This window comes from Sciurus carolinensis, chromosome 4 (genome assembly GCF_902686445.1).
Source record: "Sciurus carolinensis chromosome 4, mSciCar1.2, whole genome shotgun sequence".
NCBI lineage: Eukaryota > Metazoa > Chordata > Mammalia > Rodentia > Sciuridae > Sciurus > Sciurus carolinensis.
The window spans coordinates 169,070,878-169,091,085 of record NC_062216.1 but is presented as its reverse complement, the minus strand read 5'-3'; the positions used below and the strand labels follow the sequence as shown (position 1 = coordinate 169,091,085).

The following is a 20,208-nucleotide window of genomic DNA, read 5'->3' as shown; positions in this document are numbered from 1 at the left end:
GTGATCCTAGGAAGGACTCAGATCACCCTTTCAACATCTCATCATCTCATTTAATTGTCCCTAAAACCCTATAATGTAGGTGTTAATATCTCCAATGTTATAGGTGGGGAAACAGGCTCAAGAGGTCACTTGCAAGGTGTTATGGTTTGGATATGAGGGGTCCCCCACAATCTCCTGTACAGGAAGGTTTGGAGGTGAAATGACTGACTTGTGAGAGGTGTAACCTAATCAGCCTGCATGCAGTCTGCATGGCCTGACTGGGAGGTACCCATAGGCAGGTGGGGGTGGGGGTGTGGCCGGAGGAGGTGAGTCACTGGGAGCATGCCCTGGAAGGGTGCATCTGCCCTGCAGCCCCTTTCCCTTCCTCTCTCTCTCTCTCTCTCTCTCTCTCTTTCTCTCTCTCTCTCTCTCTCTCTCTCTCTCTCTCTCTCTCTGTCTGTCTCTCTTTGCTTCCTGACCACCACAAATGGAGCACGCCCTTCCACCATGATGTTCTGCCTCACCTTGGGACCAAGGCAATGGAGGAGGCCCACCATGAACTAAATCTCCAAAACTGTGGGCTCAAAATAACCTTTTCCTCCTCTCCATTGTTCTTGTCAGGTATTTTGGTCACAGTGACAAAAAGCAGACTAACACACAAAGTAAGCACTCCATGTTTAGGAGTTCCCCTGCACTGTCTTTCATGGAGAGAAGGGGCACTATTTCTGAAGAGAGAGGGCAGGTGCGAAGAGAAGTCCTGAGAGATGGACGCGTGGTTTGTTTCGGCTCATTTGTGGGTCAGTGGTGGTCCTTATCCAGTGTCTTCTGGGAACTGCCTTTCCCCTGGGCGGAACTGAAGGACCACTGCTGTGACCTCCAATCCCAAGATTCTGTGGTTGTTACGGATGATGCATTTATTAATAGGCGTCCCTTGAGTTTTTTGCTGGAGGGGCTCCTAGAGGGAGGCTGAGAAACCAGGAGTGGATAAGACATGGTCCTTGCCAGGGTGGCAGGCACTTGGAGGAGGCAGAGGACTGAGGGTGGCTGGCAGTGTGACAAATGAGGGAATGGAGGCTCATGAAACTCTGAGAACCTGGAGAAGCCATGACTAGATTAGTCTTCTCCATATGAGACCCAGGTCCTCTCAGACTCTCAAAAAAGCACCTGCGGTGCGCCCCAGAGGATGCACTTGCTCCCCAAGTCTGCTGGAACAAAGTACCACAAACTGGTGGCTTAAAACAACAGACGCCTGTGGTCTCCCAGTCCTGGAGGCAGAAGTTGGAGATCAGGGTGTCCCTCTGGAGGTGCTGGGGAAGGATGTGCTCCTCCTCTGTGCCCTAGCTTCTGGTGGCCTCAGGTGTCCATGGCTTATAGGTGGTGTCCCCCAGGCTTCAGGTGCTCCCCGCGTCTTCACATCAGCCTCCCTCTGTGTGTGCCTGGAGCTGTCTCCAAATTCCCCCGTTATGCAATACAGCAGCGGTCATATTGAATTAGGGTCCACTCTCACAACCTTATCTGAACTTGGTTAAAACTACCAAAAACCTGATTCCAAACAAAGTCACATTCTGAAGTACTGGGGTTTGACCTTAATGTATCTTCTTTTGGAGGACACAACTGAACCCATGACAGTGGGCAAGTGAGAATTCCACTCAGGACACAAGTTTTGCTTCTTCAGACAGGAATAAAAGCTGGCAGCGTACAGTCCAGGATGAGACCAGTGAGGAGAAGAGATTGGGGAGGGTGGGGGAGGCCGAGCCCAGTTTGAGGACAAGGATGTGCTCTGAGGGGAGGTGAGTCAGCACTGGGCTTTGGAATCAAGCACACTTGGGTCTGAATCTTGGCACTGCTGCTGACTCTGTGACCTTGGGAAAATCAGAGGACCTCTAAGTCACAGTCTGTAAAATGGGCATAAAGACCTGTCTACCACCAAATGTTATTGGGAATATTAAACAAATTACTAAACAAATACAGCACTCAGCATAGTGCTTGGCACAAGGTGACCTAAAAAAGAAGAGAAAAAAAAAAAGAGGACTGGGAATAAAGCTCAATGGTAGAGTATGTGCTGAGCTTATGCAAGCCCCTGGGTTCGATTCTGGGCACAGAAAAAATAAAAAGAAAGAAAGAAGGAAGACAGAAATCACTCTGTTTTTCCTTAATAAAAGGTGCTGCCCCTCTGCACAATCTGCAAACTCCACCATCCATGTTCCTCCACTAGGAGACATATTTGCAGGCAATTAAGTGGCTTATCCATCCCTCTCCAGCCACCTGGAAAGTTCTTCCTTGGCAGATTCCAAGAGTTAGACCTGAGTGTGGGGCATTCTGGGGAGGCTGCCTGCCACTATGTAGTGACCTTGTTTTTTCTGACCTCCTCAATCTAGTTACTGGGTCAGTTGGATTAAAAAATGATCACAGGCTTGAGAGGTGGAAGAACTTTGGGGAACATGTGGTTCTCCATCTGAATGCTCGAGTGTTTTAAAAAAGGGCAAGTACTTCCTTGAACTGCAAGAGAGAAAAAGCCTAGTTTTTAACTTATTAAAAAAATTTTTTTTAGTAATAGGGCATGAAGAGCCAATTATTAATTCGAGTTGAGTAAAATATCCTTGCTAACAAGAACAAAAGAATGACCCACTTAAAAATGGGCAAAGACCTTGAGTATACATTCTCCAGAGAACCATAGCAAATGAATAACAAACACATGAAAAGATGCTCAATATCACTGATCATTAGGAAATGCAAATCAAAACTTGATAAGACCACTTCACACCCATTAGAATAACTTCTAAGGGGCTGGGGATATAGCTCAGTTGGTAAAGTACTTGCCTTGCAAACACAAGGCCCTGGGTTCAACCCCCCAGTACCGCTCCCCCCCCAAAAAATCACAAAAATAGAACAGCTTCTATTTTAAAAGAAGAAAGGAGGGGCTGGAGTTGTGGCTCAGTGGTAGAGCGCTTGCCTAGCATGCGTGAGGCACTGGGTTTGAGTCTCAGCACCACATTAAAATAAATGAATAAAATAAAGGCCTATCAACTTGTTAAAAAAATAAATAAATGATAAAAAAATAAAAAGAAGAAAGGAAAGAAAAGGGAAGTATATGTTGGCGATGAGAAGAAATTGGAAGCCTCGAACATGGCTGCTGAGAATGTAAAACGAGGCAGCTGCGGTGGGAAAGTCTGGCAGTTCCTCAAAATGTTGAACAGAGTTACCATGTGATCCTGAAATTCCACTTCTGGGTGTACACCCAAAGGGACTGAAAGTAGAGATTCAAACAATTCTTTATGCATCCAAGTGCCAAGCAGCATCATTCACAACAGCCAAAAAAGGACAACCCAAGTGTCCATGGATAGTGGTAGATGACGCAAATTGGTGCATACCTACCATAGACTATGATTTAGCCTTAAAAAAAAGAATGACATTTCATCACATACAACAAGAGAGATGAACTTTGAGGATTTTATGCTAACTGAACTAAGCCAGTTCTGAAAGGACAAATGTGGTTTGATTCCACTTATGTAAAGTTCTTAGAGTGGTCAAAACCTCAAAGACAGAGAGTAGAAGGGTGGTTGCAGGGGGTTGGCTGAGGGGGATGGGGAGTTGGTGTCTTATTGGAGTCTGGGTTTGGGAAGATGAAAGTTCTAGAGATGGATGGAGGTAATGGTTGCACTTGATGCCACCGGACACTTGGAGATGGTTAAAATGTCAAATTTTATGCTATACACATTTTACCACACACACACAAATCAAAAATGCCCAAAACGAACAAGCAAGCAGTCAGTGCTGGTCACTTCACGTGGAACTCTTTCCATTGAAGGGCCACCTGCAGAAGGGCTCCTGCGCGTCACTCGCACCTTTGGACTGCCCAGCCTGGGAGGTCCTAACCTCGGCAGTGGAAGCCCTCCACCACGGATCTTAGGAACCTCAACCTCACATTCCTCAGGAGGAAATATTTGTAAGGGATCAGTGTATGAAGCACTCACTGGATTTGGGGAGATGATTTGATGGGGCCAACGGAGAAGACTATTTGATAGGGAATGGTGTTTCAGTCAGTTTTTGCATTGCTGTGACCAGTGTTCCTGAGAGGAAAAACAGAGGAGGAAAAGTTGATTAGGGTTCATGGTTTCAGAAGTTCAGTCCATGGTTGGCCTACTCCATAGTTCTGGGCCCAACATGAGGCCGAACAACATGGTAGACGGGCGTGGCAGAGGAAAGCAGCTCAGGACACAGCAAGTAGAGAGAGAGCTCTGCTCACTAACAACAAAACATAAACTCCAAAGGCACATTCCCCAGTGACCTACCTCCTCCAGCCACTCCCTACCTGCCTGCACTTACCACCCAGTTCATCACTATCAGTGGATTAATCTTCCAATAGGATACACCTCCCATAATCCATCATTCCACCTCTGAACATTCTCGCATTGTCTCACATATGAGCCTTTGGGGGACACCTCACATCCAAACCATAACAAATGGGAAGCAAAAAAAGGGGCGAAGGTCAATTGCATGGCCTTCAGCCCCTTCTTGGACTCTACATCTCTGAGCGGCCCACACGGTTCTGGCTAGCAACCTGCCCGGGTTAGATGAGAAGGAAAGAAAAATTTCACTCACTCCTCATACTTTGCCCTCAAAGTTCTCCACTGTTATTAACAATGTCAGGCAGCTGGTTCCACCATTGGCCTGAGGTGGCCTAGGAGGAATAAGAAACAGGTAGAGAGGAGACTTACAGGAAGGACAAGGAAACAAGATTTTAATTCAGAGGTTCCCAAATTCTAGGAAAACCTGTAAATCTACCTGTGTCCTCTTAACTAAGCCCACCCTTGCAATTAACATATTAAGCAAAGAGATATGATATCTTGAGGAATCCATAATTAATGAGACTTTCTAGAGCTTTTTGGGTTTTTTTTTTGGTACTGGGGATTGAACCCAGGGGTGATTGACCGCTGAACTACATCCCCAGACCTTTTTTTTTTTTTTCCTGAGACAGGGTCTTGCTAAGTTGCTTAGGGCCTTGTTAAATTGCTGAGACCGGTCTCAAACTTGTGATCTTTGTGCCTCAGCCTCAGGAGTCGCTGGGATTATGGCCCTGCACCACCACACCTGGCTCTTTCCAGTGCTATTGGATAAGAAGACCATGTCAGTCTGAGGATGGTGAGAGTGATCAAACCACCAGAAACCATCTTGAGATCAACAGACTGATTTCATTCTTACATACCTTTCCATACCCACCCTCACCAAGTTTCCTTTAAAAGAAGAGCCGGGAACCACAAAGCACATCTCTCACTCTCAACATGACCCACATTCTCTTTGAATGTGTATTTCTTGCCTGGTCCTGAAAGGAGTCTCTCTGTGAGATTGCCCTCATTCTCCCTTGGATTCTTTTCTGATGCATACACCAAGCACCCCCACAGGTCCTGCATGCAGCTTTCCCTTCTCTCAGGGAATCCCTCAGACCCTTCTTCAGAGAACTTCTTCTTCCATTACAAATCCACCTGACCTCTGCAGGTGCTTATCCTCATCCTGTGACATCTCAACAGTGTTCAGGTTCCTGCTGGATCAGTTGGGGAGAGATGTGTTGGTGACATTTCCCCCACCCCTGTTATAGTACCCCACCTCTTTCAGCCTCCCTGAAATCCTTCTCTCCTACACCCCATTTCCCTTTACTGCTCTGTGACTCCCCTGATCCTCTGCCCTCTCTTCTGTTGACACTACCACCTGCTCACTTTCCTGGCTCAACTCCCTGGGCTTCTATTTCAGCTTGAGAGCCAGAGAACAGGATGCTCCCTTCCCCAGGAGAGACTATGGTCCTCCACCTACTCAGTCACCTGTGTCTCACCTATTTCCTCTTCCAGATTTCTTGGTGTAGGAAGACCTCCTTTACCAAACTAGTGGCTGGGTCTTCTTGGATTTGTCCCAAGACTCCCTTAAGATCTAAAATGTGCATCTTAAAATGGACTTTGAGTGTCCCTGTGACAGCTACAGACCCTACTGCTAACAAAGAAGGGGAACTATCAGGGGTCCAGGAACTACTACTACTAATGACCATGACAAAAATAGTTGACCCAGGGAAGCCGCTCAGTTTTCCAAACAAGATATTGCTGAGATTCAGCCGTGAACAACAACCAGCAAGAATAGGAACGGGCTGTGCTCACACGCCTGCTTTAAGGATGCTTCTGGACAATTTGCTCCCACTATCTCATTAACGTCTATCCGCTGAGCGGCTGCTGAGGGCTCTGGCTCGGCCCCCTCTCAGTGAAGGAGCTGAGAAGCAGCAGGCGGGGCTGCCTCCCAGTGGCCTGCAGTAGCCTGCTCCAGGTGTCACCCAGATCTCTGCTGCAGCAAGCAGAGCTGGCTCAGGCTGCCCCAATAGCAAGCCCTGGCCGGTGACTCAGCAGGGGCAACGGGGGTGGGACTTAGGGCCTGAGGGGCCAGCCTCGGTGACAACGGAGTTCAAGCCAGGAAGCTGAGTCCCCAGAAACAACTCAGCAGCAGAACTGCATTCTAATGACTTCACAGTAATTCCTTCAATGTCACCAAATCCCCTGTGTGTGTTTAGAAAGAGATCCTGAACCAAGGTCTAAGTGCCACAGACAAATGACCCCTTTCCCTGGTTTGCTACTCCCACCCACCCCAAACCCAAGCAATGACACAGAAGCACTCAGAGCCACGTGGGTGGAGGTTTCCTTTATTCATTTTGATTTTGGAGAGGAAGGGCTATGGCAACAAGGTGATGTCCACACCTCAGGCACCGGAATGACCCCTCTGCACATGCAGAACACATGGACTCCCACTCCAGGGAGTCACTGAGGAGCGGATACGTGCCACAAAGAGAAAGTCCCCACAGCCACCAAAGCCCCCCTTCCCCCATTTCTGTTGGTTTCAAGACCTCCACCCCCGCCCACCCCAGCTCACCCTCGTCATTTACACCAATCAGATCTTTCAGCAAAATGGGCTTTAATTCCTGTGGGATTTCGAGCTCCGCCTCCAACACAAGCATGCATCCCCTAGAGATAAAGGGAGACCGACACAGGATGCTGGAGAGGAGACAGCATGCTTCACTTTCTGTCAGCCACCAGCTTGGGAGAAAGGATGCCTTCTCTGATACCAAGGAGAGATGGGAAAGAGCTTTGGGCTGCGCCATCTTTCCTCTTCCCAAGGGCCCTGGGCTAGGTGGCCCAGTCGCCCAACCGCTGGCCCAGTCTGATTTTAAACAAGCTCAGCTAGGAGCCTTCTACCTCTTCCCTTGGGAAAAAGACATTTGGGAGCTAACAGATGTAGGGCTCAACGGAACATTCGAACCAACATTTTCTTATTCAGCTTCTGTTCCACCCAAAGGCCTCATCCTGCTCCCCCTAGGGCCTTTCTGAGGTCGGAAGTCCCCCAAGTTGGCTCCACTCCTCCCCAGCAATTGGTGGGTTCCATAGACTATATTTAGCTGCAGCAACCCCTCACCCAGCCTCCTGCCTTCCCCCAGGGCGGCCTTGGGTTTTTCTCTACATCTCCCCATGGCTTGCTGTGGTGACCTGACTTGGAGGTGTCCAGGTGGCAGGAGAAGTGTCAGGTGCCTTTGCTTTCTGTCCTCTCCTCGTCAGCTGTCTGAGCGTTGCTGACGGTGCGAAGCTGCGCCTGGGCAGCGGGCTTCACGGAGAGGACCAGGCGCTTGCGGAACGTCTCACAGAGCACGATGTACACAAAGGGGTTGAGGCAGCTGTTGGCGTAGCCCAAGCTGATGGCCGCATTGTACAGGTAGACAAAAGTGAGCGTTGGGCGGCTGATGGACAACTGGGTCAGCTGCAGCACGTAGTAGGGCGCCCAGCACACAAAGAAAACCAGGCAGATGGCGATGGCCGTGCGGGTCACCCTCTTTGTCCGCAGCCGGATACTGCGTTGCGAGGCAGGGGCCACCGAGGAAGTCATACGCTGCAGGATCCTCACGTATGCAGCGGTGATAACCACAAAGGGCAGGGCGAAGGCCAAGAAAAACTGGTAGAGGGTGAACCAGTAGAGGTCAGTGTCTGGGTTGGGCAGGCGGATGCCGCATCCCACAGCTCCCCCCGGGAAGGGGATGAGCCTTGCGTACAGCCACACGGGGGTGATGCTGATGAAGGAGAGGGCCCACAGGAGGCAGATCACGAGGGTAGCCACTGAGGGCTTCCGGAACTTGGTGGAAGAGATGGGGTGGACTGTGGCCAGGTAGCGGTCAATGGCCATGGCAGTCAGGATGTAGGTGCTAGTGAACTGACTGTTGGCGTCCATGGCTGTGATCAGGGTGCACATGGTCTCCCCAAAGTGCCAGACACCATTGCCCATGAGCTGGTGGATCATGAAGGGCATGCCCAGGAGAAAGAGAAGATCCACCACCGAGAGGTTGATGATGAAGATGTCGGGGACGTTGCTGCACCAGTGCAGCTTGGACTTCTTCACCACTGCGAAGATGACTGTGGAGTTCCCCACGATGCCCAGGAGGCAGATGGTGCCGAACACCGAAGGCATAATGATGTTGATGTAGGAGACACTCCCCACACGAGGAGGCGACACTGGGGACAGAGAAGCACGCGTTCCATGTGACATGGCCTCTGCTCCTGCTGCACCCACAGTGGACTCTGGCTTCCCTTCCTCCCTCTCCACTGTCTCAGCTTGGGGCCCACCTTCACCTGGAACTCTCTCCCACCAGCCTCCCTCTCCACACAGTTGCTAATCCTGTCCACTTGCCCTCCTCCACTGTTCCCTGTGAATCCTACCAGAATCTTCTGAGCCCCTTGTGAGTTGAAAGACTCGATCCTCTGCCTTCTGCATCTACTCTGAAGGCACAGAGTCAAGACCCACAACTGTCTGATGAGAATTAGTCTGTGGGTCTCTAGGCTTCAACAGAAAACATTGTCAAAAAAAAAAAAAAATCAATCCTGAGTGTGTGTGTGTTTGTGTGTGTGTGTGTGAGTGTGTGCGTGTGTTCTTTGTTGATCTGCGACCCCGTCATTTCATTTGAGAGATCCCTGGCTGGGGTCCGGGCACTGATTCCTCGGCATGTCTGTGGAAGACTACCTCATGGAGACTTTTGCTCACTGAGCCCGGTCAGGTTTGCAACCCTCAGGGCTCCAAGCGCCTATCAGGAATTTCCTTGGCCAGTACCCACCCCGCCTCAGCTTCCTCAGTCAGGCAGAGACTGTTGCAACCCGGCAGCCTGAAAATGTTCTCCATTCAAACCATTCCTCTTTTCCTTCTTTCCCTTCTCCTTCAAAGCTAGACTCCCAGGGCACTGCAGCTTTGGAAATGTCAGGAAGCTTAATTCACCAGAAAAGTTAATCCCCTCATGCTCTGGGAAGTCTTCAGCTTCCCGCAGCCTCTGCCAGGAGGCATCTCAGCCCCCATCACCCCAGTGCAAGTAAGAGCCCAGGATGAGGCAAATGATCGAGCCTCCTGCTGTCTCCCACACTACCTTCTCCTGCTTGCTTTTCCAGCCCAGAATTTTTTCTGCAAAGCGTATGTGGAAGTCATCAGCAAGCCTTCCCCCGCCTCCCTCACGCTGGCCACCATCCCTTGCCACTTTTGAATGCACTGCATCCCTCTTCTCTGCTCCTGCCCCTTCTGCCCTGCCCACCTCTGTCCCCTCCTCTCCTTCTCCTCCAGGCAAAGCCAACTGCAGAGCTTGTCTCCAAGAACTAATAAAGTTTCCCAAGCAGTTTGGCTCAGGGGTGAAACCTTCCCCTTTCCCACCCCCAGCCCAGCAGAGGAAGAACTCCCCTCCAACTCCACTCACCGGCAGAGGTGAGGTTGTCTGGGCCATCGGAAGTGTTGCTGGCATTGGGGCCAGTGGGCAGCAACAAGGAATGCAGGTCCATTCAGCTGGTGTGGGTCGCCAGCTCCCTTGAGTTGAGATCCTGCCCACCCACGCAGGCTGCGGCAACCTCCAGCGCCTGCCACCACCTCGTCCCAGAGCAGAGCCCTGAGCCCCGCAGTCCGGAAGGGGGTCTTCCTCCGCAGCCTGGCAGCCTCTGCTGCCTCCAAGCCCAACCGCTCTCCCCACTCCCTCCTTCCCGGCTCCCACTGACATCACCTAGACACATTAACATTCGGAGGCAGATGCACATTAACCTCTTCAGTCCCGGCTGCGGCTCTGCTTCTGACTGCCTGTAGAGCCAAGGGACTGGGCTCAAGCGGCCCCCTCAGGGAGGGGACTTCCTTCTGGCTGGCTCTTGGGGCGTCTCCTGTGCACACGAAGGCTGCCGCTGTTTGCCTTACATGTGGATCAAGGACTCCTCAAAGGCAAGATGGTAAAAGCAAATGGGCTGCCTCCTGTGGGAGGTGAGTATAAGCCTGGCAGCCCTTGACCCCAGATACGGGAGGTTGGGCCACATGCCAGGGGCCAGGGGCAGACTGTTCACAGAGCTGGGGAGTCAAAGGCATGTTTGTCCTCATACACACTGGAGGTCATCAGCCTTGGCCCTTCCCTGAGCCTGGTGGATTCCAAACATCTCACTTGCCACATCCTTCAGAAGTTGGGGAGCCATGGCTGCTGAGCTCTTACCTGGGACTCAGAGGTGATTCAGATCACTCCATGCCAGCAAGGGCCAGGGCCTCTGGAACCAGAAGAGACAAATTCCCATCTGTGCAGGATCAGCTGGGACTGAGTTTATACATGTTTTATTTTTCTAAATACTCTGAGGTCTTTTGAGGTTTTACCTGGGACTCCCTGAGACAAATATCAGAGCAATAAAAGCATAGACCCCCCCAGAGAGACTATCAATGAGGGACAGACTCAGAGGGGGTGGGCACCAGTGAATTCCCTGCAGAGGTTGTCCTTCTGCATGCTTCAAGGGTGCTCCTTCAAGATCTGCTGCCACTTCACAACCAGACTCAGGGGCTGAGTCCTTAGTTACCACAATTGCTTGGTAACGCTCGTCGGTGGGCTCAGAGGCACCAAAAAGCATCCATGAGTCCCAGACATATTTTTCCTTGTCCCTGATTGTGTGGTAGCACACCTAGTTCTTCATGCTAAGCAAAGTCAATCATCTCTCCCAGTACCTTCCTCCATTGTTAGCCTTCTGATCTACCAACATGAGAAGCCTAAATAAAATCCAATGATAGTTTAGTTTCAGGTTCAGTGGAACCCTTAGTGTGTCTCTACTGAGCAGCCCTTCTCTCCTGTTGCTCCCTGGTCCAAGTATCCCTTATCTTGTTAGTGAAGGGGGCGCCCTCTGGGCTTCCTAGTAGAACTCAGTCAGCTGGTGGGCTCTGTGGTCTCATGGAATAAATCCCATTCTAGCATTCCCATTTCCCTAGTCTTCTGAACTCTTTCTCAAAACTTTGCCAAGTAGCCAGGCATAAAGTGCACGCCTGTAATTTCAGTTACTTGAGGCAGGAGGATCACAAGTTCAAGGCCAGACTGGATGAATTAGCAAAACCCCGTTTCAAAATAAAATTTTGAAAAGGTTGAGGATGTAACTCAGTGGTAGAGTACCCCAGGGTTCAATCCTCAATACTAAATAAAAGAAAAAGAAAGAAAGGTAGAGAGTTTTGATTTGGAATGATAGAAAATTCTAGAAATGGACAGTGGCAATGGTTGCACAACAGATAAACAAAAATGTTGAAGAGCCAGGATTGGTGGTATCAAGTATAATCCAGGGACTCAGAAGACTGAGCAGGAGGACTGAAAGTTTGAGACCAGCCTGGACAACTTAGCAATACTTGGTCTCAAAATAAAACTAAAGGGGCTCGGGGCATAGCTCGGAGGTAGAGAGCTTGCTTAGTATGTATAAAGTCCCAGATTCCATTCACCATAGAAATCAAACAAAACAACTCCCCCCCAAAAAAATAACAGATTAAAATGGACAATTTGATGTCCATTTTACCACAATATAAAAAATCTGAAAACCATGATAAATCTTATATATATTTTATCATTCAAATAATACCCAAAACTCTGCCAAGGCAGTGCCAGCACCCCCATCTTATTACTGCAGGCCATTCCACAGAGCATTTCACAGAGCATATTAGGACTGGCTCTAGGTATCCTTCCAGAATACTACAGCCATGCTCCAGGAGAGTGCATCCCTGTCGATTTGCACCATAGTATAGCACCCCCCACACACCGATTCGCTTTATGTCTTCCAGTCCATATTAGCTGGGTCTTGGGGAGTGACATTTTCTCCAAAAGCAGGGGCTGCCTTTTTCTTTCAGACTCTACTGAGATCTGACTTCAGTCACTGGGCCTAAAGCGATGCAAGGACATGGGGGTCATATCTGAAGAAGACAGATACCCTCTTGCCAGGGTTAAATCCTACCCTAATTCCTGCATTGCTCTTCTACTCAAGAGCAGGCTGGCAAGGGCTGCTTCTTCTGGCTTGGAATGTTCAGGGGGTTCATGGGATTTGGGAGTTGATGCTCTCAAGTTCACCCAGATGTCCCCTCCTAGACCTCAGGGTTCCACTCCTTTTCCATAAGGGCCTTGACATTAGCATTAGAGATGTTAGGGCTGCACTCATTCCATCCTTCTTGGCAACTCTGCTATCCTTACAATTAGATTTTGGGTCTTATTTTCAGTACAGTCTGCCCTATTACTGTAGGTGAGGGTCTCTTTAATATATGCTTTGGAAGTCTGCTTTTATCAGTTTTATCCAATTGCTAGTTATCTAACTCTGACATTTCTTCCAGGTTTTCAAAGTGTTTTATGCAAGTCAGCCAACTCAATTTACCACGGCTCCCACAAGGTTTTGCTCTGTTTTGTTCCCGTACTGGGGATTGAACCCAGAGGTGCTCTACCACTGAGCTACATCTCTAGTCCTGTTTTTATTTTTAGATGGGTGCATTAGTCAGCTTTTCGTCACTGTGATTAAAATACCTGACAAGAACAACTTAGAGGAGGAAGGATTTATTTTGGTTCACAGTTTCAGAAAATTCAGTCCATGGTCAGCCAGCTCCATTGCTGTGGGTCTGAGATGAGACAGCATATCATGGTGGAGTGGTATGGCAGAGGAAAGCTGCCCAGCTGGGAGGCAGAGAGAGAGGAAGGGGCTGGGGTGAAGAGAAACTCTTCAGGGGCATACCCCCAGGGACCTACTTCCTCCAGCTAAGTCATACCTCCCAGTAGTTCATCAAGCTATCAACCCATCTGATATTCAGCTATTAATCCATCCATCTGACAGGTTAACTCACTGATGAGGTCAGATCCCTCACGATCCAGTCATTGCCTAAAAGCCCCACCTCTGAACCGTGGTGCACTGGGGACTTTCAACACATGAGCTTTGGGGGACATTGCAGATCCAAGCCGTAACACAGCATCTCACTAAGTTGCCTAGTCTGACCTTGAACTTGCCATCCTCTTGCTTCAGCCTCCCTTACAGGCAGGTGCCACTGCAGCTGCCACCATTCAAGCTACACACCATTCAAGTTCAGAGGTGCTGCATTCCTGGATGCTTTCTTTTCTACCCACATCTCTTCTCAATCAGCTGCAGGGGAGACTCTGTCATTGTGATGCTATTGCATGCCAGGCCAGCACCCTATTTACCACAAGCAATGGGGTCCTTGTTGACTTCTGATTGGTAATGGTACTTTCCAGAATCTCATTCTGGGGGTCTGCTTTTTACCGTGACTCTTGGTACCAATGTTCTTAGCTTGATTTTCTCTAAACACAGAGCCTGAGAAAGGGAATGAGTCAGAGAAGAAGGAGAGCAAGAATATGGGTTCAGGGGCTGGGGAGATGGCTCAGTCAGTAGAGTGCTTGCCTTGTAAGCACAAGGCCCTGGGTTTGATCCCCAGCACCCAAAAAAAAAAAAAAAAAAAAAAAAAAAAGAATATGGGTTCATTACCAACTTGTCCAGGCCTTTCTGAAGAGAGTGTTTTTTTGTTTTGTTTTGTTTTTTTTGGTTCCTGGAGATTGAGCCCAGGGGCACTTTACTACTGAACCACATCCTCAGCCCCCTCTTTTATTTCTCTGAGACAAGGTCTCACTGACTTGCTTAGGGCCTTGCTAATTAGCCCATCCTAGCCTCAAACTTGCAATCCTCTGGCCTCAGCCTCCCCAGTCACTGGGATTACAGGCATGCACCACCACATCCAGCCATTCCTGAGGAATTCAAGGATGCCTCTCAGAATTATCTACCTCAGGATAGAAGGTTGGAGTTTTATCCACTGATTCCTGTCCCTTTTGGTTGAAGCTCCTCCCCCTGGGACACTAAGCCTGCTCTTCTGGGCTGTGCTTGTGCTGGAGCCAAGAGGACTCCCAGAGCATCAGAGAAGGGCAGAGAGAAATCAGACACAAGGTGCACACTCGAGGCAAATGATATTGGCACCAGATTGTCACAATTGTCCATGGCAGTCGGAGTTGAAGTCAGAGTGACAAAGGGATTGTGATGTGGATTCCAGAAGCATCTGGCATGGAAGGTAAGTGTAATGATCCTGACAGAATATGACTGGGAAATGAGGGAGGGGGAGCTGGGGAGAAATGATGAGTTTTAACACCTTGTGTAGAGCCCAGAGAATGGGGTGGAAAACGTGAGAGAAGCAGAGGCATCAGAGACGAGTCCCAGGTTTCTATCCTAAGTAACTGGAAGAATGAAATTGCCACTGACTTAAATAAGGAAGTCTGTGGGACTCGGGGCAGTGGGGGGGATGCTCAGAGCTCTGCCTGGTTCATGTTCCTTTTGAGATCCCTATTAGCACTGGAGTAGACGTGGTGGTGGGAGATGTGTGTAAGAGTCAGAAGGTCAAAGGAGAGATCATGCTGGGAGATACAAACTGGAACTGATGGGACTGGATGGGTTCCCCTAGGGAGTGAGCATGAAGAGAGAACCATCCTGAGGACCGAGCTCCAGGTATCCCAGTTTACAGGCTGGGAAAATGAGCTTCATTTCCACTGTTTTCTCCTTTCTACACCTGGTAGCTTTCTCATTTCCACCCAGTCAGCTACCAAATCGTTTTGGGGCATTTGCTATGTACCAGGTCCTGTGTTGGGGACACAGTGAAAGAAAATCAAGGAGCTTTCATTGAAGTGTGGAGGGACAGAGATGCTACAAGCTAATTAATAAGTAAATGAGCAGTCCTGTTCAGAGTTCAAATCCAGACGAGTCTACGTAACTTAATCACAGGGGATTTACAAAGTGCTTGTGAAACCATGGCTCTAGAATTGGGGTGCCCCTACTGTCACTTATACTAGCAAAATGGCTGAGCCTGATTGGATGAATTTAAAACAGGACCATGCAGCAAGAGAGGATGGGAAGGCTGAGTTTTCACTTTGGGGCCTTGTTAGGAGGGGCTTACAAAGGGGTGAGCACTGAACAAGTCAACCCATGATGCCTGTCACACAGGCTAATTACTGTGTCACCCAGGAGATGAATGGGTGATGAAGGAGTCCTCAGAAAGGGGAGTTAAGGATGTCCTCTTTGAAGAGGCATTCAGGCAGCATCCTCGCTATCCATTCCATTGCAAATTAATCAACAGTGATCTCGTTCCTTTTGTCAGTGACTCTTGCGGGGATGTGCACATCTATGGGACACCTGTGTGTGCTCCTCAGGTCCTCTCAGCCTCTCCTAGCCCATGCTCCAGCCATTGCTGAAGTGATGGGCTTCAAGACTGTCCAACCAAGTACGGCTGTAGGTGCCGGCACAAGTACCACCCTGTGGTGCTGCAGCTCAGACCTCCCTAGAATGAGTTAATGCTCCTTAGGGTGAAACTTTGACCAATGGGGACTGAAAGTCAGAGAGAGATGCTTCCCCTCCACCCCCCAGGACATATAGTCATGAGACACATTTCATATGGCTTCTCAGCAGTTCCATAGGACAGACAACAGGTCACTTGTTAGTGCTGCCAACTGGAAATCCTTCTATGCTGCTCCCTCTGCTTTGCTTGGTCTTCTCTCTCAGTCCTGATTCCTAGGATCACACTTCCTCGGTCTCGACTCTATTTTCTGGGAACCTGAGGCTAAGATAGCATGTAACCCATTCCTACCAATGGCAGTAAGGGAGGATGGTGGGGTGGGAGGCATTTAGCAAAGATTTTCTTGTCTTTACAAAGAAGACTCAGGAAAAAACCGTCTCCTTCGCTGCCTCTGAACTTTGTTGGGCCTGGACGTGATTCCTGGCACTTGTTGCAAGTGAAACGATTCACATTGATCGGCTCAATCAGTCCAGGAGGAAAGAAGGCAGCCTAAATGTCAAAGCAGAAGAGAGTTTAATAAAAGGCCTGTTTACCTAGTTTGGGCACAGCTGTGGGGGACGCTGCCACAGTGCCTGGGGCCCCCATGGCAGGATGCCATTCCTGCCCCTAGGTCTAAGGGAAAGGGGGCAGTTAACAGGACCCAGAGAGAGGAGCTGGCGGTGAAAAGTAAGGGGCCAACCAGCGGCAACTGGCAGGGAGGAGACCAGAGGAATGAATGAGCTGGCCTCAGTTCCTCTTGCCCTCTAATCTCTGCCTGTTGATGTCCCCTTAAGGGTCAGCCTCCTGGGGCCCAGAGCAGGGTGGAGGAGAGGGAAGAAATTGAAGGAGCAAATGGAAAATTAACCCCTTGACACAGGAGGGGGCATCCAAGCTGACATCCTTTGGTTATTAATCCTTGAAACAACTAGGACTTTCGTGGTCCTCGTGTGACAGTTGAAGAAGTGGATTGCCACAGGGTGGGTTTTTCAGGAGCAGGGGCTGGGTTGGAGAGGGGAGTGCACCGTGTCTATGGTGGGGTGACCCCCAGGAAATGAGGAAGGGAAGCACATGGGGAAGGGCCTTTGATAGCGATGCAGGCCTGGCAAGGACCCTGTTGGCACTGCAGGAAGCTCCAGAGCAAAACAGTTCAAGGTTAGGAGGAAATGGCTGGGCCCTGGATCTCAGCCCTGCACCAAAGATTGCTGGGAATGACCCCAAGGTGAACCTGATTCCGGCTCAAAAGCTGAGTCAAGGTTCCTTAATACATGGAAAACAGAATTACCATATGATTCAGGGATCCCACTTCTGGGTGTCTATCCAAAGGAAATGACATCCATCTCTCCCAGAGTTGTCTACTCCCCTATGTTTACTGCAGCACTGGCCACAGTAGGCAAGGTATGGAGTTCACCTACGTGTCCATCAAGAGATGAGTGGGTGGACATACAATGAAATACTATTAAACCCTAAAAACAAGGGAAATTCTGGTCACTTGCATCAACATGGATGAACCTAGAAGGCATTCTACTAGGTGAAATAAACCAGGCACAGGAAAGCAAATATTCCATGTTCTCACTTTTATGTGAAATCTAAACGGACCAATTATAGAAACAGACAATGGAATGGTAGTTACCAAAGGTTGAGGGTACCAAGAGAATATGATGTTTCAGTTAGGCAGATGTCTTTGAGGTGAGGGATGTGCTAATTAGCTTGATTCAATCATGTCACATCTTAAACATATACAAAAGTGTTACTTCAGGAAAGTTTGGTGGTGCACACCTGTAATCGCAGCAACTCAGGAGGCTGAGGCAGGAGGATCACAAGTTCAAAGCCAACCTCAACAACTTAACAAGACCCTGTCTCAGTAAAATAAAAAGGGCTGGTCCTGTGGCTCAGTGGTAAAGCACCCCTGGGTTCAATCCCCAATAAAGAAAAAAAAAAAATCAAGCCTATTTACAACAATAAACCCTACACAGGGCACCCCAAGAGTTGAGTGTGTTACAGTGTTAAGGTCCACCTGTCTGCACTTTCGAGGACCTGACCATTGTCTGAATGTTTCCAAGGCCCACTCAGGTCAGTGGACCAGAAACCACCTGTTCCTTCCTTGCTTCTGCCTGACCTCTTCCAATACATTCCCCACCAAATAGAAGGAATAGCCTTCCCTACTACTGTTGAAATCATGTTAGTAGCTCCCAATTGCTTCCAAAAAACAAGACTAGGTAGTGGACATGGAAATAATGGGGGTTTCCCAAGTCCATTCCCCCACAAACCAAGACCTTGAGATGTTCCTTGGGAAGATAAGTACCAGCACCTCTGAACAGCCCTTGGTGGGAGCCACTGGTGGGAACAGCAGCAGTTGAAGAAGCCGTCTTCATTTCAATGGGAGGTGTAGAGTCGGATGGTACAAGTGCTGAACCAAGTATAACAATTTTTGGAGGAAAGTGAGTGTGGTTATTATAACAGGCAGGGCCAGTGCAGCTACCAGGATGGTCTAACCTGCAGAGATTGATGTGGCTAGATGATCATGCAGTCTCCCTAGGACCAAAATACATGAGTAACCCACCCACCCACTAAATTTCTACTTGATTTTTTTTACATGAAAAATGTTCACCTTTGGCAAACAGAGGTCTGACCTTAACCAGCATGATTACAAGCAGTCTCTCCTCCAGTTCCTAAGCCTGAGTCAATCACCATTCCAGAGACCCTGGAAGAAGTGGGACTAGATACCTCCAAGAAAGAAAGGTGCAATGATATGACCAGTATGTGCTCCGAATCTGCTTCCAGCCTCCCCCCAGAGACCGAAGGCCCTCTACTTGGGTTACTGTACACAACAAAGATTAATGCAGACCTTGGGGTGATAACTGGGCAATGGCTCTTGGCTAATATTAATTCCTGGTAATCAAGAGCTCCACTGGAATCTACTGGTCAGAGTAGGGGTTAAGATGAATTAAGAAATAAGTGGAGTTGGGGCTGGGGTTGTGGCTCAGTGGTAGAGTGCATGCCTGGCATGTGTGAGGACCTGGGTTCCATCCTCAGTACTGCATATAAATAAATTAAGTAAAGGTCCATTGACAACTAAAAATTTTTTTTTAAAAGAAAGAAGTGGAATTTGGAATGACTTTATAATAGGACCTATGGATCTTCAAATGTGTTTTAATTTTCTTTTATTTTTCGCAATGTTGGGGATAGAACCCGGAGCCTTGCCCATGCGAGTTAAGTGTTCTACCACTGAGCTACACCCCAAGTCCCCAAAACTTTTTTTCTGAAGTACTGAGGTTGAGCTCAGGGGTGCTCTACCACTGAGTTATATCCCCAGTCCTTTTCATTTTTTACCTTGAGACAGGAACTTGCTAAATTGCTGAGGCTGACCTTGAACATGCAGTCCTCCTGCCTCGGTCTCCCAAGTCACTAGGATTACAGGCACGCACCACTGTGCCCATCAATGCTACTTTTTTCTATGTCCCTAATTGTACACCTGAAAGAGATATCCCCAACCACCGGCAGAATGACTCTATTGACTCTCACGTAGGCAAAGGAAGAGATCTGATGATGGGAAAGACAAGTGGAAATCCCTGCTTACGAAACTGATAAACCAAAGGAAATACTGCATTCCCTGGGGAATCTAAGAGATTAATAACACCACCACAGCCTTGAAAGATTCCGGTGTGGTGCTTTTATCACATTGCCACTTTACTCTTCAGTTTGTCTAGTGAAGAAGGCAGATGGGCCTTGGAGGATGACGGTGGGTTTCCATAAATTTGATTATGCGGTGACTCCGATTGCAGCTGCTATTTCAGATGTGGTCTCATTGCTGGAGAAAATGAATTCAGTCCCTGACATCTGATATGCAGTGATTGAGCTGGCAAGCCCTTTTTCTGTATTCCAAGAAGCAGAAAAGATCAGAAATTCTGCTTTCATTAATCAGGGCCACCCGTACACTTTCGCCATCTTGCCACAGGACTCTGTTAGCCCTCTGACAGCTCTCCAGTTCTCAGATTTGGACCACCCCATCATTGCACAAGACAATGCTATTCTGCTCTATTGTAGATGACATCATGCTACTAGGGCCCAGAGAGCAGCAAGAAGCAAATATCCTAGATGTGACAGAAATGCCACAAAAATACCAAGGTCTGATATCTCAATAATGGTTTGTAGTCCAGTGTTCTGAACATGCTTTGATTTTTCTCTCCAAAGTAAAGTACACCTCACACCCCACCAGCACCACCACAAAGGCAGCATGAGGCCTTGGGGTTTCTATGGACTTTGGAGTTATCATACATTCTTTTCAGGTATGCTGTTCCAAGTCATTTACTAGACAACCTTAAAGCTACCCCCGTGAATGGAGCCCTGAGAAGAGAAGGCTCTGCAGACTGGCCCATGCAGCAGGATGGTTTCTGCCTTTTGACCCTAAGGACCTTGCAGATCCCCACGAGAGGCTGAGGTAGGAGGATGGGTCAAACCTGGGCAACTTAGTGAGACCCTGACTCAAAATAAGAAATTAAAAGGACTGGGGAGGGCTGGGGTTGTAGCTCAGTGGCAGAGCGCTTGCCTAGCATGTGTGAGGCACTGGGTTCAATTCTCAGCACGACATATAAATAAATAAAAAATAAA

At 48.7% G+C, this 20,208-nt stretch overlaps 1 protein-coding gene across 1 annotated transcript; it reads right to left on the bottom strand.

Annotated features, from left to right (window-relative positions):
• Nucleotides 1-6,930: 6,930 nt before the first annotated feature.
• Nucleotides 6,931-9,865, bottom strand: Mchr1 (melanin concentrating hormone receptor 1). The gene is made up of 2 exons (XM_047551071.1): nucleotides 9,728-9,865; nucleotides 6,931-8,507 (listed from the first exon to the last, which is right to left on the bottom strand). Exons 1-2 carry the CDS (start codon nucleotides 9,807-9,809, stop codon nucleotides 7,528-7,530), a joined length of 1,062 nt encoding a protein of 353 aa, XP_047407027.1. The 5' UTR covers nucleotides 9,810-9,865; the 3' UTR covers nucleotides 6,931-7,527.
• Between the last annotated feature and the right edge of the window lie 10,343 nt (nucleotides 9,866-20,208).